The sequence below is a fragment of the Natator depressus genome, chromosome 7 (assembly GCF_965152275.1).
Source record: "Natator depressus isolate rNatDep1 chromosome 7, rNatDep2.hap1, whole genome shotgun sequence".
NCBI lineage: Eukaryota > Metazoa > Chordata > Testudines > Cheloniidae > Natator > Natator depressus.
Window position 1 is genome coordinate 95,937,810 of NC_134240.1, and position 19,758 is coordinate 95,957,567.

Sequence of the window (19,758 nt, forward strand, 5' to 3'; positions counted from 1 at the left end):
TAACACAGCAATTGCTACATTTACCACAACAATAAATGTATCTTGAAAAAAAAGAGACCTCCAAAAGTTAAGGACTTTATAAACAGTTAATGGATTTCAAAATAACTCTGGCTTTGAGCATATCAAATGTTAGTATCAACTATCCCTGGTACGCCCACATCTTGAATACTGCGTACAGATGTGGTCCCCTCATCTCAAAAAAGATATACTGGCATTAGAAAAGGTTCAGAAAAGGACAACTAAAATGATGAGGGGTTTGGAACGGGTCCCATATGAGGAGAGATTAAAGAGGCTAGGACTTTTCAGCTTGGAAAAGAGGAGGCTAAGGGGGGATATGATAGAGGTATATAAAATCATGAGTGGTGTGGAGAAAGTGAATAAGGAAACGTTATTTACTTGTTCCCATAATATAAGAACTAGTGGCCACCAAATGAAATTAATGGGTAGCAGGTTTAAAACAAATAAAAGGAAGTTCTTCTTTACTCAGTGCACAGTCAACCTGTGGAACTCCTTGCCTGAGGAGGTTGTGAAGGCTAGGACTATAACAGGGTTTAAAAGAGAACTGGATAAATTCATGGAGGTTAAGTCCATTTATGGGTATTAGCCAGGATGGGTAAGGAATGGTGTCCCTAGCCTCTGTTTGTCAGAGGGTGGAGATGGATGGCAGGAGAGAGATCACTAGATCATTACCTGTTAGGTTCACTCCCTGTGGGGCACCTGGCATTGACCACTGTCGGTAGACAGGATACTGGGCTGGATGGACCTTTGGTCTAACCCAGTATGGCCATTCTTATGTTCTTACCTTGCTGTCTGTTTTTTAAAAATTGGATTCTTTACAGATATTCTTTCAGGATGTCTGATGCATTATGGAATGTATCAGCTCAAAAAGCCCTGTGTTAACTAGTATGACTGAGTGACATCTTGGCCTCACTGAAGTCAATGGCAAAAATCCCATTGATTTAAATGGGGCCAGGATTTCACCAGAGGCCTCCTGTATTAAATGGCTTTATCAAGCACAGCTACCACGTGCAACTAGTAATCTTCAAAATAGTCAACTATGCTTGACTGGGAACATTGTACAGTGCCCCCTGAACAACGGTCAAACCAAGTTTTTTGTAGTCAACTATATAAAGCCTCACCCTACAATGGAGCAGCTTCTCCATTTTAAAGAAACAAAGCTTCAGACATTCACTTAAGATATACTAACATTCCAACTGAAATTTGTGCACTCTTGGCAGCTGATTGGACCAAAGCAGCAAACACAGCCAGAATTGGAATAGGATGTTTTGATAGAACTTCATACTGCAAAAGACTCCTTTGAATGACCCTAGGGAAATTAGTTCTTTGATATCCTTTCAGACCAGCTTCGCCTTTAGCAAACAGCAGCCTCTCTGGACTTCGAAGAAGGGACATCCATAGAAGGGCCCCATTCAATTCCCTGAGGCTGCGACTAGGATACCTCGGCACAAAATCAGGGTATTGCTTGATTAGCTTCTTCCATGCTCTTTTTCTTCTCAGACATGTCTATTTGTTGGTAATAGAGGCTCGATGGGGGATTGGGGGCTCAGGGCAATATATAAGAGAGAAGGAGAACATGGATATTTTAAAAATTGGATAGCAATGTGTATTTTTAACACAATAGATCACATCAGATTCTTCCATCTGAGAACTAGGTTAAATAAAGGCCAATTTAGATGAAGTTACTCATGTCTTTAGGTAAAATAACAGACCTGCAACAACTTCTTTAGATTTGGAATAATTAGGCTGGTGAATGGATACACAAGTATTTGCAGATATGCATATTGATCTAATTAGGATCTATACAGTGTTTCTTATTGTAAAAATGTATCTATTGTCAAATTTCCAAATGTGACTTAAGGCATTTGCATATTAGTTGATATGCCATCTTAGGGTCCAAATACAGAAGTCTGTTATGGTATTTTGGGGTTTCCTAATGCCTACACTTGTGTAGTGACTATTGGTTTTATGCACAGCAATATATACTTGATCCCACTTTGCCAAATTTTAATTGTAATAAATTAAATTAAAAATCTGAAATCTCTGAGTTTAAAACACCTCACATTTCTAAAACTTGCAGTTACATTGTGCAAGCTTTCTCTTCGTGAATAGGGTCCCCAGGGAGATTGTATTGACCTTTTAAAACCCTCTAGAAACACCACCTACATAAATAACCTCAGCTACATGGGTAAAAGGACCTCCAGACAACATTAACATGAAGAGAGAGGTTATGGAGGGCTAATGTCAAAATGCACTGTGAGCAATAAGTAATGAACACAAACCATGATTGATAATGACTAGCACAGAGCCTTAATTCATCTTTTCTCCATCATTCTACTGTGAGGGACCATATCAAATTAAATAGTGGCCCAGCAAGGGTTTATTCAACCGTACAAAGCAGGGCCATGAAGGAAAGACAGATTAAAGTGGCAATGACTGCACTGTAATTGCAGCTTCTTAAATGAACAGCATGGTTCAAAGAGGAAGAAGGGAAAAAATTTGTAGATGAATCAATTGAACAACAAAAGAAACCAGGTCTAACAACCTGCAAATGCAGCTGATGCACTAAGTGACCTTCAGTATCAGTACCTCCCATGTTATATTATCATTGCAGTAAAAGGAACTCCTCCTTAGAGCCTCATGTAGGGACTTGTGTTAAATGCTATTCCATGGATATTACAATATGTTCAGTGGTTTACACTAGTCAGTAATAATACCAGTTGTATGAATGCAAAAAAACCAACAACACTTATTACAACTTCTCATAGAAAAAATCTGGATGTACCTCCTGATGATGATGGCTTTTCTCTCCTTGATCGCCTTAGAAGATTCTAAATGTTTACACTATTGTACAGATGTAAAATCATTAGATTAGATGATAAACTCTTTGGAGCAGGGACTGTATCTTCCTAACCTTTCTGAGCGTTAGTATAGCACACAGCTCAGTGAGGTCCCAAACCTGTTTGGGCCTTTGGATGCTATTGCAATACAAACAACACTATTCAAAAATTATAGACTTCTACTTGGGAATACAGCATATTTTACCTTTCAGTTCTTAATTTTAAGTTTGTTTGGCTCATGATGGAATTTTTCTCAAATTACATTCAAATCTGTGATCTTTATAAACCTGTGCTCCTATAGCTATAGGAGCCGACTTACTCAGATCCTGGGGGGTTCTCGACCACTGCTCTGCCCTAGGGCCTGCCTCCACTCTACCCCTTCTCCAAGTCCCCACCCTGCCTCTTCCTGCCCCCGCTTCCCCCCTTCCCCCCCACCTCCTGCACGCCACTGAATAGCTGATCATGGAGGGCAGAAGGCGCTGGGAGGAAGGGGAAGGAGCTGATCCGCAGGGCTGCTGAGCACCCACTATTTTTTTCCCTGTGGGCCCTAGAGCAACCACAGAGTCAGCACCTATGCCTGTAGCATAGTAGCTTTCTTAGTTATTAAAATGTTCAGAAACACTTATCAGTAGTTCAAGATTCTAAAGTTAATCTACATAATGATAGAAAAACTAACACCATGTGGCATGCCAGTTGATAATTTTACTCTTAACATAGAGCTATAATGACCAATTATCTAACAGAAAAATACTATCTAATATGGATTGTGAATTTGCTAAGAAAACATCTAATTGCAAAATTGACATTTCAAAAAGTGAATTTGCACACAATGTTAATAAATACAACAAACCTATGATAAATCAAATGCATTTCCATCCAGTTTTATACTAAAGCATATCATTTCTAAATAATTACATCCATTGCAAATGTATTTATATAGATCAGTAATAATATATTAGCCACCAACATATATCATTTCTTTATTGTAATTATTCAACTCAGAGTTCTACTTCTGAAAAACCCTGTTTTTGAGAGAGTACAATTGTATACAGTATGTAATTTTCAAGGGCAAGTACATTTTGGCTCAAATTGTGCAGCTTTGCTTGAGTAAGGATTGCAGAGTCTCCTGTTTTCTTTCTATTCATATCAAATGGGACATAAATAAAAGTGCTCTGAGTATGTCTCGATGTTACTTAACCCAAAGATTTCTCTCTGAACAGTTTCACTCTGGAGGATATTAATTGGATGGAAACTAAAACAACAGTCAGATGAGTTCTGTCCACAGTTCTTTCTGCTAGCACAGGCAGCTTCTTGTAGTGGGGCTCATCTGCCAGAGGCCTTTCTGTGATTACCTCCCTGTGGTGCTGGCAAATGCATCTTATGAAAGAAAGGCTGATTTAGTTAATTATTTTTAATTGGATGTTCTAGATAAGTGTTTCTAACTGATAAAAGCGGTCTACATGCATTCTGTGTCAGCAACCAGGACAAGAGCATGGAATGAGGAAAGGTCAGGGGGTCTCCTCTCTGTGTTAAATAGAAAGAGCTAGTGAGTTGGAGAACACAGAGGAAGGGATTGGGAATAAGAAGAGGTTGACCCTACAGTCAACTCAGCTGCAGTCATGCAAGTTCTGTGCTAGCAGCTCTCTGGCCTATAATTACAGCCAAAATAACGAAAAATAATTAGTTGCAATCACGAACTTACAAGTATTTGAAAACAGAACTCAAAAAATGCATGAGCACAGGCTTATAATCACTCCCTCCAGTCTTGGAGCCTTAATATTTCCCTTGCCCTACAGATTTTTCTGCTTTTTCATGGTTTATTACGCTAAAAAAACCACAACCTAGAACTACATACCTATTAAAACAGCACTTCCTTTCTACAGGACAGGAGAATTTAGGGTTGCCAGGACTCTACATGGATGTGTCTATCTTGTAGGTCACACAAGAACAAAATATGATAGAATTTCTACAGTTCATGTTCTCCAAGGCTTTCAGAATGCTTTACAAACATTAATGAATTACACCTCACAACAGCCCAGTAAGGTAGATATTGTTATATATACATGGGATAGCTGAAGCACAAGATTATATGACTTGTCCATGATCATACAGCAAATTAGAGAGAGACAGGACAGCACAAGAACCCACTCTCCCAATCTGCCTGCCTGTGCTTAAACCAGGAGATCATCTCCCTGCCTAATAGGACAATTTCTAAGGACCCTACCTTGCAAACAGTTATAGAAGTGCTTTGCTTGAAAACATGCAAGTAATTCCATTATCTTCAGAGGAGTGCTCACTCTTTCAATTAAGAATGTGTGAAAAGGTTTGCAGGATTAGGGCCTAAAATAGCACAGCACATAAAATACAGCTAGAACAGATAAACAAAAAAGTGTGGTCCTGAATGCCATCACCAGTCTGAGGTATAAACGGCAATCCAATACCTTTTGGCTGCTTCCTGGTCTTTAACGGACCCAAACACTGTTTGTAAATACTAGGAAAAACAGGACTTCCAGGAACACAGTTGAAAAAAGAACTACAGGCAGGGACAGGAAGACAGACAATTGCCTGTAGTTTTTAAAGCAATGAGCTCGGCTTTGACTTTAAACAAGCTACTCGTTAGCCGAGTCACTGTTTGTAAGCCAGCACAAAAATCGGGTAAAGATTATATAGATCAGTGCTGTCCGAGAGAAGTATCTAAATATTAAAACAGGACACCCCCCTCTCCGAAACAACCAAACAAAAATCAAGCCCCAGGAAAGGGATACCACATCTTTCACCTTACAATATTAAGTCTCTCCTCAGATCTCCTGTTAATAGGATTCCTTTAGCCAGCAGATGGATTGTGAATACGGGCAGTTTCATCTACTAAAAGACGACATAAATCATCATTGAGAAAGGAGAGACCGCAGTAAGGTTATCACCATACAGCCTTCTCCATGAAAGGTTTGCATTAAAGCATTAGTGAAATTAATTCATCTTTCATAAGAGCTTTGAGCAGTATCTGTGATCTATGATAACAACCAATTTCTCACTATGGGGGAAAAAACATTACTCTGCCCTGATAGACTACACAAATCTGCTTTTTTAAATGGCCTAACATTATCTGCAGTGTTGCTCCCAAAGGCATCATTTCAGATTCATGCCCAGCCAAGAGGACCCATAAATCAACACAGAAAGTTTTGTTAGTTTTATATGCAGTGGGCTGTAATTATTTTGAATTGCATTATGCCTCAATCATTGTAATTACTTTTAGATCATCCTTAAGCGGCAGTAATAAAAAGAAAAGAAATCAGTCTTAAACCAATTCACACATACAAAAAAAGTTAATGTAATGATAAAAGTCTGGCTAAAACACACAAAAGCCTGGAAATTGTGTGTGAAGACTGATACGTCGCTCATGCATCTCATTGTGGTAGAAGAGATTTTCAGAATATCCACTATTTGAGGTCTATTTATTGAAGACCATCTAATCACCCCAATGTGTGGGTAAGAGGAAAATGGGTTAAACAGAGTGATCTGGTTTCAGCTGTAAGTATACAAGCTTAAGTTAGATGTAGTATAGGCTTTTTGCGAGATTTTTCCTTTTTCTGCCTTAAAATGAAAGAGAACAAGAAACATAAAATTTAACTATATATTAAAAATGTCTAGCATTACTTTCAAATTTTGCAAAGTAAACAAAAAACGTACCTGCCGTATGTATGCCATACTGCAGCCTGAAATGAGTGGAAATATACGCAGAAGTGTAGCTATAGCAACATTATTATAACATATTGTGTTATATGGAGAAACAGAGCCTAAACCTTGAAAAAAAAGTCTGATCCAGAGGTTTCTCCTTTTTTGTACACCACCTCCATAACATCATTTGGACAACTACAGGAATTGCTGACTTAGAAAAATAAAATTAGAAAATATTTAATGTGTTTTCAGATGTGCCTTAGCAGGTGCAAACAAGAAGGAGCCTCCTACACGGTGTGACTAGCAAGTTCTCTGTGGTTAACATCAAGTGCTCCAGGCATAAGGCTCTAGGAAAGTTGTAATGTATGGTTATTTTTTTCCAGAAGTTGTAGCCACAGTTTGTTAAAGTTGAAATTTTGGTGCAGTCAGTTCAAGTACAGTAAATGGGCAAGTGCAGGTGTGAGTGGAAACGCCCTCAAAGCAGAGGTGTGGTAAGTTTGCAGGGAAGTGGGGGTCTTCAGGACAGAGATATGGGAGCCCCTCAGGCCAGAAGTAAGTGGGGGTTTGGTGGGACTGGGCGGCTGGCTGACTAGATGTTGAGTTGGCAACAGGGTCCTTTACTCTCCAACAGGGGCTGGATAACCCTCCTTCCCACAAATTCCTTCAATTTCCAGGGCATGGTGTGGGGACTCGAGCCCTTGTGCCCTAAAGGTGGCCCCAGCTCAGAGACCCCTGAAGGCTCTGTGGAGGACTAGCAGCCCCTGTCCCAGCACTTGCCTGGTCCCACTCACCACGGCCTCCCTGAGCCCATCCCCTGGTACAGCCAGGCAGCTATGGAAGGTGTAGGCCTCAAGGCTGAGCAGGAGCTGCTGCTGCTAGAGGTGGTACTGCCCCAGGCAAAGCGAGAGGGCAGTGCCAGCAGGACTGAGTGTAGGCGGCAGCAGTCTGTATGGAGCCAGGACAGAGAGTGGGGCAAGCCCCCCCGGGAATCCACCTCTGACCCGCATGGGTCCCTAGTCCCCAGTCCCCATCCTTCTCCTTGTCTGCCTCCACCAGTGGCCCCACTGGGTCATGATAAAGGGGCAGCTGGGCCAGTTTTGAGTAGCATTGCAATCCTGTGTGCCAGGTAGCAACGCTACTCACTCACATTTGCAGTAACTATAAAAAGTTGCAGTGTATGTTAAAAGCTGCAGTTTCCACAACACCAACCATGGCCTGTGATTTTCTTATAGTCTTATCCATTCGCAATCCGCTGTTCAAAACTCTCAATAGCATGATTAAATAATTCCTTAATATGGATCAGTCAGTCTTATTTCTTTTGTCAACCAGCCACATTTCTACAGCTTATCAGTGATGGAGAAAAAGAATAAATAAAATGCTCTGAACAGCCACCAATGCTCCCCTTCAAGTAGAGCAAAACCAAACTCCTAATGTAAGTATTTAACATTTATTTTTATTTTAAGAGGCCCAATGGAAGCAAAAATGTTATAAAAAAGGCAGTTAATTCTGTTTACATTCTCAGCAGATGTATGTGCACTATAAATGAGAACATGCTTGCTAAAAATCATATATCAAAAGGGATGATCTTCATGCCATCAACCCTTAAATATTTAGGCAGCGCTCTCCCCAGGCACGGATGAACTAGCTAGATGTCTTTGTGCAAATATTTACAAATATTCTGATTTCATTTTTAAATTCAGTTACTACCAAACTTAAATAATTTGCGCATTTTACCTACAAAAGTCAGTCGCCATTGACTTTGTTTATTTGTATTCTTTTGATTTTTAAAATCCACCCAACAGTAAGTGCTTATCCCATGCTCTGTGCACTCCTGTAAAATGTACTATCTCAAAATACAATTCAATGTCAAAGAACAGAAATGAATCCAGCAATTTTATTTAGGTTTGCATGTGGTACCCAAAGAAAAAACAGTGCTCTTAGCTTGACTTGGTAGGTTTTGTCCAGGACTTCAATTTCAGTGTCAGGTATGTTACAGTCCTTATTTTGGGAAGAAAATACCACCATGAAGATCACAAAACCAGTGTCAAAATAGTAATAATTAACATTTTTTTAAAGGAAGTAAAATATACTCATGTATCCTTGAAAGTTACTTGCGGTTCTTCCAAATACAATAGGCACCATTAAAAATTCAACATATACCTCCCCCAGTAACTGTAGTAACCATGGTATCTTTCACACAGAATAAAAGATGCTATTACCACACCACTGTGGCAAAGCAGATGTGGTTTTAAAAGGCACCCAGTTGTACTTACCTACGTCCCATCCCTTTAAGGAGGAAAACCTATTTGCCTGGAACAGACTCATAATCTGGACTCTGCCTGTTCTGTGAACTCTAATGTTCTACTAAATATTTTCAGCATGTTTGCACCCCTCACCAACACCATTTTAAAAAAATGCATAAAATGAAAAAGAGAAACAATGGAAAGTTTGAATCTCCTATAAATAATAAATTCTTTACAACGTATTACTGTTTAAAGATAGAACTCCAATTGAGTTTGATAAATATACTTATTGGTTTACAAAAATGTTTATTATAGGTTCTATGAAATGGAGACACAAAAAAAACTAGAGGCTTACGATTTGATGCTGATGGAGTTCATACCACTTTAAGTCAGGAGTAACACCAATGAAGTCATCAGTGCAAGAGAAACTAGAACTGGACCCTTACACTTTGGAACGCTCCATTGGGCTGTACATACCTCAGGGAAATAATCCTGTGGAAACTTCTCTTTTTCCAGCATGGGTGTGCTTTCTAATGTATCTGAGTAGATTTCTTTGCCAGTAACCTTTTTATACTTCTTGGCTAGGAAGAGATATAAAAACACACTTAACATATATACCTATATCATTGCAACCAGCTTTTAGCATTCATCAGAAAAGCAGCAGAAACTACAGGAGAGAGGCTGTGTTGGTCTGGTCAATTAGTATATAAAATCAGAGCTGTTTTTTGATGGTAGGAAGAGGCAAAGTTGGAACACAAGTTATAGGATCTCTTGCTTATTTTGCGTATTGTACTGGGTTGCAGTACAAACAGATCAAAACCAGATATAAATAAAGTAAATTTATTAAAAATAAATTAAAGTGTAAATGATGTTATTTAAAAATATTGTAATTGTATACTTTATCATTTAATTTATTTACATTTTCAAATATCCGTCTGTTCTTTACAGTAGGCACAGACATAATATAAAAATTACACATTTTACAAAACAAGCCAATATCTAATTATTTAAAGTCAGCAGTACTACCAATTATTACCCCCTTAACTCCCTTAGGCCTTGTCTACAATATAGGGGTAAGTCGACCTAAGTGACGCAACTCCAGCTACGTTATTCAAGTAGCTTAGGTCCATTTACTGCGGTGTCTACACTGCGCTGTGTCGACGGGAGACCCTGTCCCGTTGACTTACCTTACTTTTCTCGTTCCGGTTGAGTACCGGAGTTGATGGGAGAGCAATATGTGGTCAATTTAGTGGACCTGCTAGACCTGCTAAATCAACCCCTGGTGCATCGATCGCAGCAGCATTGATCCCCAGTAAGTGTAGATATTTCCTTAGACTGTAAGGAGCAGAGTTATAACTGCCCAATACCACCCTCTGGAAACTCTCAGGAACGAGCCAAGCTACTCTTCCAAGGTTCACAGGTGTCAATAAAATCTCATGGTCAGTGGTACAAAAAGGGATCTAATAATCAGCATATATGTGTAGGTTGCTAGGAGGAAGACATCAGCTAACACGATCAGCGCAGTTTCTGTACCACACTTCAGGGCCAAAACCCAACTGACCGGGGTCAAGGAGAGTAGAGAACTCCATATATTGCTGGAATTCCCTTATCGCAACTTTCTCAAACTTCTCCCAAAAAAGGAATATTCAAGATAGGGCAATACTGGATAGTTTTTTTTGGTGTCAAACTATGATACTTTGAATAAGGAGTGAACACTTGTTTCTTTAAGACAAACTGACATTGTGGCCTCCCTAAGGCACTTTAGAGGAAGTTCAAAGACAAGTGCTAAGAATTATTAGGGACATGGAAAAGCTCTTCTATGAAAAGAAATTGAAAACTTCGGGATGATTTAACTTAAGATGGGGGACATAACAGTATACAAAATACTGACGGGTATAGAAAAAACAGATTGGGAACTTTGACTCTCCCTATCTCCCCATACAGGCACAAGGAGACATTCAATGAAATTAGAAGGCAACAGCTTCAAAATTGATAAAATGAGGTATTTTTTCACACAGCACATCATAAGACTGTGCAACTCATTACCACAAAGTGTCAGAATTTAGGAAGATTTAAAAGAGATTAGACATTTAAATGGATAAAAAGAATATCCACAGTTACAACAAACACACACAGAGTACATAAATCCCCATGCTTCAAGCCTTAAACCAATATCTATATGTTAAGGGTTAGGAGGAGACTCTCCTGGGGTGCAGATTATCCACCTACTGTGGAGTTTCTTGGACCTTGCTCTGAAGCATCTGATAGGTGCCATTGTTGGAGAGAGGATTCTGGACTAGATGGTCTCATGCAGAATGGTAGTTCCTATCTTCCTAGGTAGACAATGTAATGAACTCTGGTAACATCTCCATGCCAAAAGGATCAGGGTCTAAATCACAGGTTGTAGCTTGCACCTCCTCAAGCACATCAGCAAGTCATAGCGGCTGTAACTAAAGGAGAAAAGACTCTTCAATTGTTCCCTCTCTCCACTCACATGACAAAATGCTGTTAACAGAGACAGACAACTCAGTCCAAATTTGAATGGTCTCCTTCGCAAAATAACAAACTCCTCACTGTAAGAAACAATCAATTCTATTACTGGATGGAAACACCTCAGATTAGCCCAGACAGGTTGTTCAACTCCTCAAACAATTCCTTTGATCAGATTTAGCAGAATTAAGAGTACAGGAATACTGCGATGCACCACTGATGTAGGTGGGCTACTACTGCTGAAAGGACCTTTGTAAAGACTCTTGAGGCTATGCAGAGCCCAAAAGGGAAGACTCAGTATTGCTAATATCTGACCCTATTATAAAATGTAGGAAATGCTTGTGGAAGGGGTGGATAGCTACATGAAGGTAAGTGTCCTGGAGGCTGAGGGCAACAAACCAGTTTCCAGATCTAAGCATGGAATTATGGGGGCTAGCATCACCATCCTGATGTGCTGTGAAAGGACACAGGTATTCAGTTTTCTGAGATCGAGGATTGGTATCCACCCTCTTGGGGACTAGGAAATTGTTGGAATAGAACCATCTTCTGACAAACTCGGGGAAAGAGGGAACCGGCTCAATTGCCCCAAGAGCAAGAGAGATTGGATCTCCTGCTTAATGATCTCCCTGTGAGGGAAATCCTTGAAGAGAGATGGAGAAGGAGGGGATAGAGTGGAAGTGGATGGAATATCCCATGTTGACCACCTCCAGTATCCACTTGTCTCAGGTGATATGCTTCTCGGCAGGTAGGAAGTGGGACAGTCTGTCTCCAAAAAGGGTGGCATGGGGCGGAGGGGAGGGGGAAATAGTAGAATTGTACAATAGAGAATCTGGGGAAATAGGTTGATCTATGCCCTCGATCAAGCTGTCAAAACTCTCTCTTAGAAGGAGATGCAGATTAGGTGGCTGCAGAGGGGGTAGTCCCCTTTTGTGAGGTTTGGATCTCCTCCTCAGAGGCTCAAAAGGTGTAGGGAAAAACCTGTGTGGTGGTACTAGAACAGTGTGGAAGACTATGCAGTTTGAGATCTGCTAGAATGTCTTTTTGCTCCAGACACACAAATTCCCAGAGATTGTGACATAGCCGTTGAATCTTTAAGGGTATGGAGCAAAAAGTCTGTGTCCATGCTGAAGAGCTTAGGCCAGGGGTGGGCAAACTTTTTGGCCTGAGGGCCACATCAGGGTTCCAAAACTGTATGGAGGGCTGGGTAGGGAATGCTGTTCCTCCCCAAACAGCCTGGCCCCTGCTCCCGATCCACTCCCTCCCACTTCCTGCCCCCAACTGCTCCCCTCAGAATCCCCGACCCATCCAATCCCCCCAGCTCCTTGTCCCCTGACAGCCCCCTCCTGGAACTCCCCGCCCCTAACACCCCCCAGGGACCCCACCCCCTATCCAACCCCCCTGCTTCCTGTCCCTTGATTGCCCCGACCCCTGTCCACACCCCTGCCAGGCCCCCCAGGACTCCCACTCCTATCCAACCCCCTCTGTTCCCCGTCCCCTGACTGCCCCCCCCAAAACCTCTGCCCTATCCAAACCCCCCCGTTCTCTGTCCCCTGACTGCTCCCGGGGACCTCTTGCCCCTTATTCAACCCCCCCCCCCACCATGCTGCTCAGAGCAGCAGGACTGGCAGCTGCACTGCCCAGCCGGAGCCAGCCACGCTGCTGTGCTGCCCGGCAGGAGCTCTCACCCCCACCGCCCAGAGCACTGGCACAGCACATGTGGCCTGCAGGCCGTAGTTTACCCATCTCTGGCTTAGGCCTTTCAAACAGATGGTCTTCAACAGTATTCTGCTCCTCTCTCAGGAGTCCAGAAAACTGGAGCTAAGATAGGGTTGCCAGGTGTCCGGTTTTTGACCAGAATGCCTGGTCGAAAAGGGACCCTTTAGTTCTCTTGCTGCCTAGGGGGCACACAGCACCAGAGGATGATCTGTCAGTGCCTGTGAATGATGCAGTACCAGTGGGTGCTGGGTTTCATATCTAGTGGCACCCTGTAAAACTGTTCACCAAAGTGCCCCCAAAGGTTCCAGTAAGCCCACTGAGGAGGAGAGGGATAGAGGAAAGATCCTTAAGGGGCCTGGTGGGTCCCTGGAAGGTCGTCTTCAGTAAATGAGCTCAGAGGGGTGTGATGGTAGGTACCGAGACCTCAGAGTCAGAAGTATCATCCCCTGGGCGAACAAGGGGGATGGTCTCAAGCACCAGTGCTGGTACTGAGAGTTGGAAGAATGAGATTCAGGTTATAGTTGATGGAGTGGTAGCAGGATGGGGGCTCCGGTAAATTTCCTTTTTAGGGGAGACTCCAGTTCACCCAAAACAAGACAGTTCTTCAGTGAAAAGGAGTGGAGAGCTATGATAGCATATGATCATAGCCTGAGTCGGTGCTGGAACTGGGATTGGTATCGAGGAGGAGCCTGTGCATGTGGTACCGGAGAGGCTGATGGGCCATCTTCTCTGACCTCAGAGCTGTAGGAAGATGCTAGTACTGGAGTGCAGGAAGAAGCCCTGTGTACATCATGGTGCCGAGAAGTGTCAAACAGTACTGAGGTAGGAGCCACCCTGTGGGTGGAAGACTTCTCCACACACAACTTCTTATGTTGGTACTGATTTCAGTCGATGCTTCAGAAGTACTCCTGAAGGGATACAAGGTCTCCCGGGAGCGAGATTTATGGGGTGACCTATTTCACTTCTTTGTTTCCCTCGTAAGGGGGAAAGGCTTCTTTTTCTTCGAAGTCTTAGCCTCTGGAGCTGCTGCTGGGGCTCCAGCTGTGACCAGGGTAGGCTGAGTTGTTGAGGCGGATGTACGGGGAGTGGCAAAGAGAACCCTGCTGGAGTTAGGGAGCATTCCATTAAGAGGAACTTCAACCTAGCTTCTCTGTCGTTTCTTGTCCTACCTTTAAATCCCAAATAGATTGTGCACTTTGACAGGATGTCTCCAAATACTAGTGACAGCTAGAAAGCCTGTTGCTCTGTGGAAAAGACCTGTGTAGAAAGTCTGGCAGGGCTTAAACTCCAGGGTCTTCAGCATAACCTGGTGTGCTGAAGCACTAAAACCCCGAAAGGGTGGGGAGGTCGGTGGAAGCAATTAATAAAAATGAAAATAAGAACGTAACTAAATAAAAAGAGAAATTTACAGTAAGTGAGAGAGGGTGGGAAGTGGTAGAACAGCGGACACCAAGCACTCCGTCTCAAGCCACAGGTGGCTGAGAAGAAACTGAGTGGTGGCGGGCCTGTGCCTCCCTGTACGGCCTCGAGTGGGAGCATGAAGAGCTGCTCTGCACAGGTGCAGGCTTGCAGACACTGCTTTACAGTCTCCGGTCGAGAGTGCACAGGTGCACGCTCATCCTATGATGGAGCACCCGTAGGAACATACACTCCAAGAGTAGTTCAGTTTCTGTGTCCATTAAGTCTTGGCCACACTGTTGATTACAGCCAATTACTGTCAACTGTGGAAGAGGGACACAGGGCAGATGTCAGATAGCCACTATTAGGTGGCATCAAGTTTTCATAACTACCAAGTTGGACTGGATTTCAAACTTGCCACCCAGAAAAGGAGGACTCTGGATATACTATTTCTAAACATCCTGAGCTGTCCACTCTCACTGAATGTTTGGTTAAACCCCAAACATAAAAATTAATCACTGTAAATTATCCAGATGAAGTAGTATCTATAATCACGACGCATTTACCGTAAGCTACCAATATATCTTTGGCACATACAGAAGATTTGATTTTTTTCCTATCACTTTTAAAAATTTGGCTCTCACAGGAGGACTAAATAAACATCCTGATAAACGAATGTGGCATCATTCTAAGTAGATCATGGATGGATGTATCTTCTTTCAGCAAGTTTGACAATCTCAGCAAAAAGATCCTGATGTCATTCAAGACATAGAAAACATTTTTGGCAGCTTATATAAAACACAGCCAGGAGTAATTTCTGTTCTGGGAAAACTGAAGGCTTTTGCTGGGACAACGTGAGTGAATATTAACTGGTAAACTGTACCATTTTGGCAAAAGGGGGTGCTTTATTATCAACCTACCCTGTGATCAAGGCCAAATGTAAACTAGTAATAGTTTGTCATTTACACGGGCATTGAGAAGCAGCCTTAGCATAGGAGGATGTGCCTTCTCATATCCTTTCAGGTGGAAAAAAAAAAAAGGTTATTAACCTTTCTGTAACTGTTGTTCTTTGAGATGTATTGCACACGTCTATTCCACTGGAGGTGTTTGTGTGCTCCAGTGCACAGCTGACAGAGATTTTTACCCTGAGCAGTATCTGTTGGGGTGGCTTGAGCACCCTTTGGTGCCTCACGCAGGCATAAAGGGTTGAGCCACCCCAGACTGCTTTAGTTCCTTCCTACTGGAACAACTCTGATAGAGAAGGGAAGGAGGGTGAGTCGTCGAATGGACGTGTACAACACATTTTGAAGAACAGTTACAGAAAAGTTTAACCATTTTTGTTCTTGTTTGAGTGACTGCACATGTCCAGTCCACTGTGGGTGACTCACTAGCAGTTCTGTTTGGAGGCAGGACCAGAGTCTATTTGAACACGGAATAGAGGATCACTTGTCCAAATGTAGCAGCATCTCTCGATTGGTGAGAGATTATGTAGTGCGAAGCAAATGTGTGACATGATGAGCAGGTTGCCACTTTGTAAATGTCTTATATTGGTACATGAACCAGAAATGCTGCACAAGCCACTTGAGATCTAGTTGAATAACCCAGTATTCTATCAGTGGCTCTGCATTAGCTAACTGGTAACACAGGTGAACACAGCTGGATATCTGTGCTGAAATCCTCTGTGTGGAAACCAGACAGCCCTTGATTCTGTCTGCAAATGTGATAAACAATTGAGATGATGATCTGAAAGGCTTAGTCCTCTCCAGACAAAACGCTAACCCTCTTCTAATATCTAGAGTGAATAGTGACTCCTTTCCCTTGCTACCATGAGGTTTTGGGAAGAAGGTCAATAAGTAGATTGGCTAATTTATACGAAAAGCGAAGGCCATTTTCATAAATAACCTTAGATGGGACGAAGGTAGACTTTATCTGCGTAAAAAACTGTATATGGAGGATGTGATACTAATGCCCCCAACTCCACTACTCTCCTGGTCAATATAATGGCTATTAAAAATGCTACCTTCATTGAAAGGTGTAACAGACAGCAAGCTGCTAGAGGCTCAAAGGAGGCAGCTTTGATAAGACTAAATTCAGGCTCCAGGGTGGAACAGGACTCAAAATGCAGAAACATCCTGTTCAAACCCTTTAAAAATCTTCAGAGTAACAGCCCTGTTAGTCTGTATTCGCAAAAAGAAAAGGAGTACTTGTGGCACCTTAGAGACTAACCAATTTATTTGAGCATAAGCTTTCGTGAGCTATAATTAAAATTAAAAATCTTATGACTAATGGGTTGGAAAAAAGAGAGCAGTTATCCACCAGAAGATGAAATGTGGAAATAGTTGCTAGGTGTACCCTAATTGAGCTAATCACTAATCCTTGATGTTTCAGATGCAAAGGTAGTCCAGCATACGCGGAACAGAAGCAAGAACGGGGTAGACCAGCTTGACTAGATGAAAAGACTGGCAGAAGCAAGGATAGGGAGCTCCAACAACCGATGGGTGGTAGGAAGGAACTGAGGAGGGTCTAGGGTGGCTCAGCCATTTATGCCTCTGTGAGGTGTGTGAGACAGCAGAGGGTGCTCAAGCTACCCTGACAAGTGCTGCTAAGGGCAACAACTATCCGAGAACTGTGTACTGGAGCACACAAACATCTGCACTGGGATGGACATGTGCAATCACTCAAAGAAGAAAAAGTTTTATGGGCTATAGGCTTGATTCTGATCTCATACCAGTGTAAACCGGGAGTAACTCCACTGAAGAATTCAAAGTTATGACAGGGTAAAATTGGTGAGCCCTAGATCAGAATCAGGCCTTATGTGTCTGTCAGCAAACCCTCTTTTTGGTGTATTAGAATGTGTGTAAAATATAAGCTAATTTTTTAGGGTTCTATTCATCATAAAAAATCCAATGCCTTTCATGCGGTGGGAGGTCACATATCAGCTTTGGCTGTCAAGATTTTAATTCTAAAAGTGTTAAGAGTTTTCATCCTCAGGTCACATGGCCCAGGAAAGGTGAAAAATGGAGACAACCATGTAAGCAACCAGAGGAGCTAGTGAATGGAAGCAGCAAAAAGGGGGAGTTTAGCAAGGGTGTTTAGAGAGGGAGCAGGAGAGCCAGATACACCTAATAAACATTCTGCAAACTTAAGCCAATCATCCCCCCCCACCCACACACACACAGAACAAACACACACCCCTGCAAGAGTAAAAAGAATGCAGGTAGAAGTCCAGCAGCAGAGTGGGGGCTATCCAGGTTATTGCACTGAATGCAGCATGTATGGATTACCTGCTTTGTGGGCAGGTGGCATGTGTGTGCATTTGGTGCAAGCAGCTCATGCCCTCAGAGACCAGGTACAGGCTCTTGAGGCCAGGCTGGCTGAACTGGAGGAGCTAAGGGAGACAGAGAGGTACACAGATGAGATTTTTGAAGACACAGTAGAGCAGTCCCACCCCACATCTGACAGCCTCGGTGCTGTTGAGGAGGATGAAAGTTTTGGAAGGAGAACATCAAGCTGGAGTTGAGGGAAACAATCCCATAGTTGAGACCCTCCTTCCAGATGATGTCATAGTATTCTCTCACACTGATGATTCTTCTCTGGAGCAGGGAGCCCTGTTATTCGGAAGACACAGGTAACAGTAATAGGGGATTTGATTATTAGAAATATAGACAGTTGGGTTTGTGATGACCAGCAGAATCGCCTAGTGAATTGCCTGCCGGATGCAAAGGTTGCGGACTTCTCAAGACAACTCAACAGATGTATGTGCAGTGCTGAGGAGGACCCAGGGGTCATGGTACATGTAGGTACAAGTGACATAGGGAAAAGGACCTGGAAGCCAAATTTAGGCAGCTAGCTAAGAGATTAAAGTCTAGGACCTCCATGGTAGCATTCTCTGGAATGGTTTGTTCCACACAGAGGGCCAACTGAACAGGCAGAACTGCAGGGTCTCAATGCAAAGATGAGATGATGGTGACTTGGGGAGTGATTTAGGTTTATTAGGAACAATGATAATAAATGGGACATGGTAATACCAGGGTACAAAATATACAGGAATGACAGAGTAGCTCCCGCTGGTGTGGGAGTGGCATTACATGTGAAAGAAAGCAGAGTCAACTATAGTAAAAATCTTAAATAATTCAAACTGTACCACAGAATCTCTATGAGTAGAAATTCCATGCTTGAATAATAAGGCTATAGCAATATGAATATACTACGACCACCTGACCAGGATGGTGACTCTGAAATGCTCAGGGAGATTAGAGAGACTATAAAAATAGAAAACTCAATAACACTGGGGGATTTCAACTGTCCCCATATTGAGTGGGAACCTGTCACCTCAGGATGGGATGCAGAGACAAAATTTCTCGACACCATTAATGACTACGTCTTGGAGCAGCTAGTCCTGGAACCCACAAAGGGAGAGGTAATTCTTGATTTAGGCCTAAGTGGCACAGAGGATCTGGTCCAAAAGGTGAATATAGCTGAACTGCACAGTAATAGTGACCATAATATACTTAAATTTAACATCCTTGTAGGGGAAATACTAAAGAAACCCACCACAGTAGCATTTAACTTCAAAAAGCGGAGCCACACAAAAATGAGGAGTGTAGTCAAATGGAAATTAAACAGAACAGTCACAAGAGTAAAATGTCTGCAAGCTGCCTGGAACTTTTTTAAAAACACCATAACAGAGGCTCAAACTATGTGAACACCCCAAGTTAAAAAAAACAGTAAGGGGACCAAAAAAAAAAGCGCCACCATTGCTAAACCACAGAGTAAAAGAGGCAGGAAGAGACAAAAGAAATCTTTTAAAAATTGGATGTCAAATCATAGAATAGAATCATAGAATATCAGGGTTGGAAGGCACCTCAGGAGGTCATCTAGTCCAACTCCTTGCTCAAAGAAGGACCAATCCCCAATTTTTGCCCCAGACCCCTAAATGGCCCCCTCAAGGAGGAAACTCACAACCCTGGGTTTAACAGGCCAATGCTCAAACCACTGAGCTAACCCTCCTGCTAAGTCCTACTGAGGAAAATAGAGAGGAACAAAAACTCTGGCAAGTCAAGTGTATAAGTATAATTAGGCAGGCCAAAAAAGATTTTAAAGAACAATTAGCAAAGACACAAAAACTAACAGCAATTTTTTTTAAGTACATCAGAAGCAGGAAGCCTGCCAAACAATCAGTGGGATCACTGAATGAAAGAGCATTCAAGGAAGATAAGGCTGTTGCGGAGAAGCTAAATGAATTCTTTGCATTGGTCCTTATTACAGAGGATGTGAGGGAGATTCCCATACTTGAGCTATTTTTTTCAGGTGACAAACCAAAGGAACTGTCTCCAGACGAAGGTGCCAGTAGACAAGGGTTTGGAATAAGCTGATAA

The 19,758-nt window shown here is 42.3% G+C and overlaps 1 protein-coding gene across 3 annotated transcripts in view; it reads right to left on the reverse strand.

Annotated features, from left to right (window-relative positions):
* Nucleotides 1-19,758, reverse strand: part of INPP5A (inositol polyphosphate-5-phosphatase A) — a 419,434-nt gene that overhangs the window by 149,953 nt on the left and 249,723 nt on the right. For all 3 annotated transcript variants that reach the window (XM_074959113.1, XM_074959111.1, XM_074959112.1), the window contains exon 6: nt 9,254-9,357. In XM_074959113.1, coding sequence (XP_074815214.1) covers nt 9,254-9,357 — 104 coding nt within the window. The remainder of the gene's footprint in view (nt 1-9,253; nt 9,358-19,758) is intronic.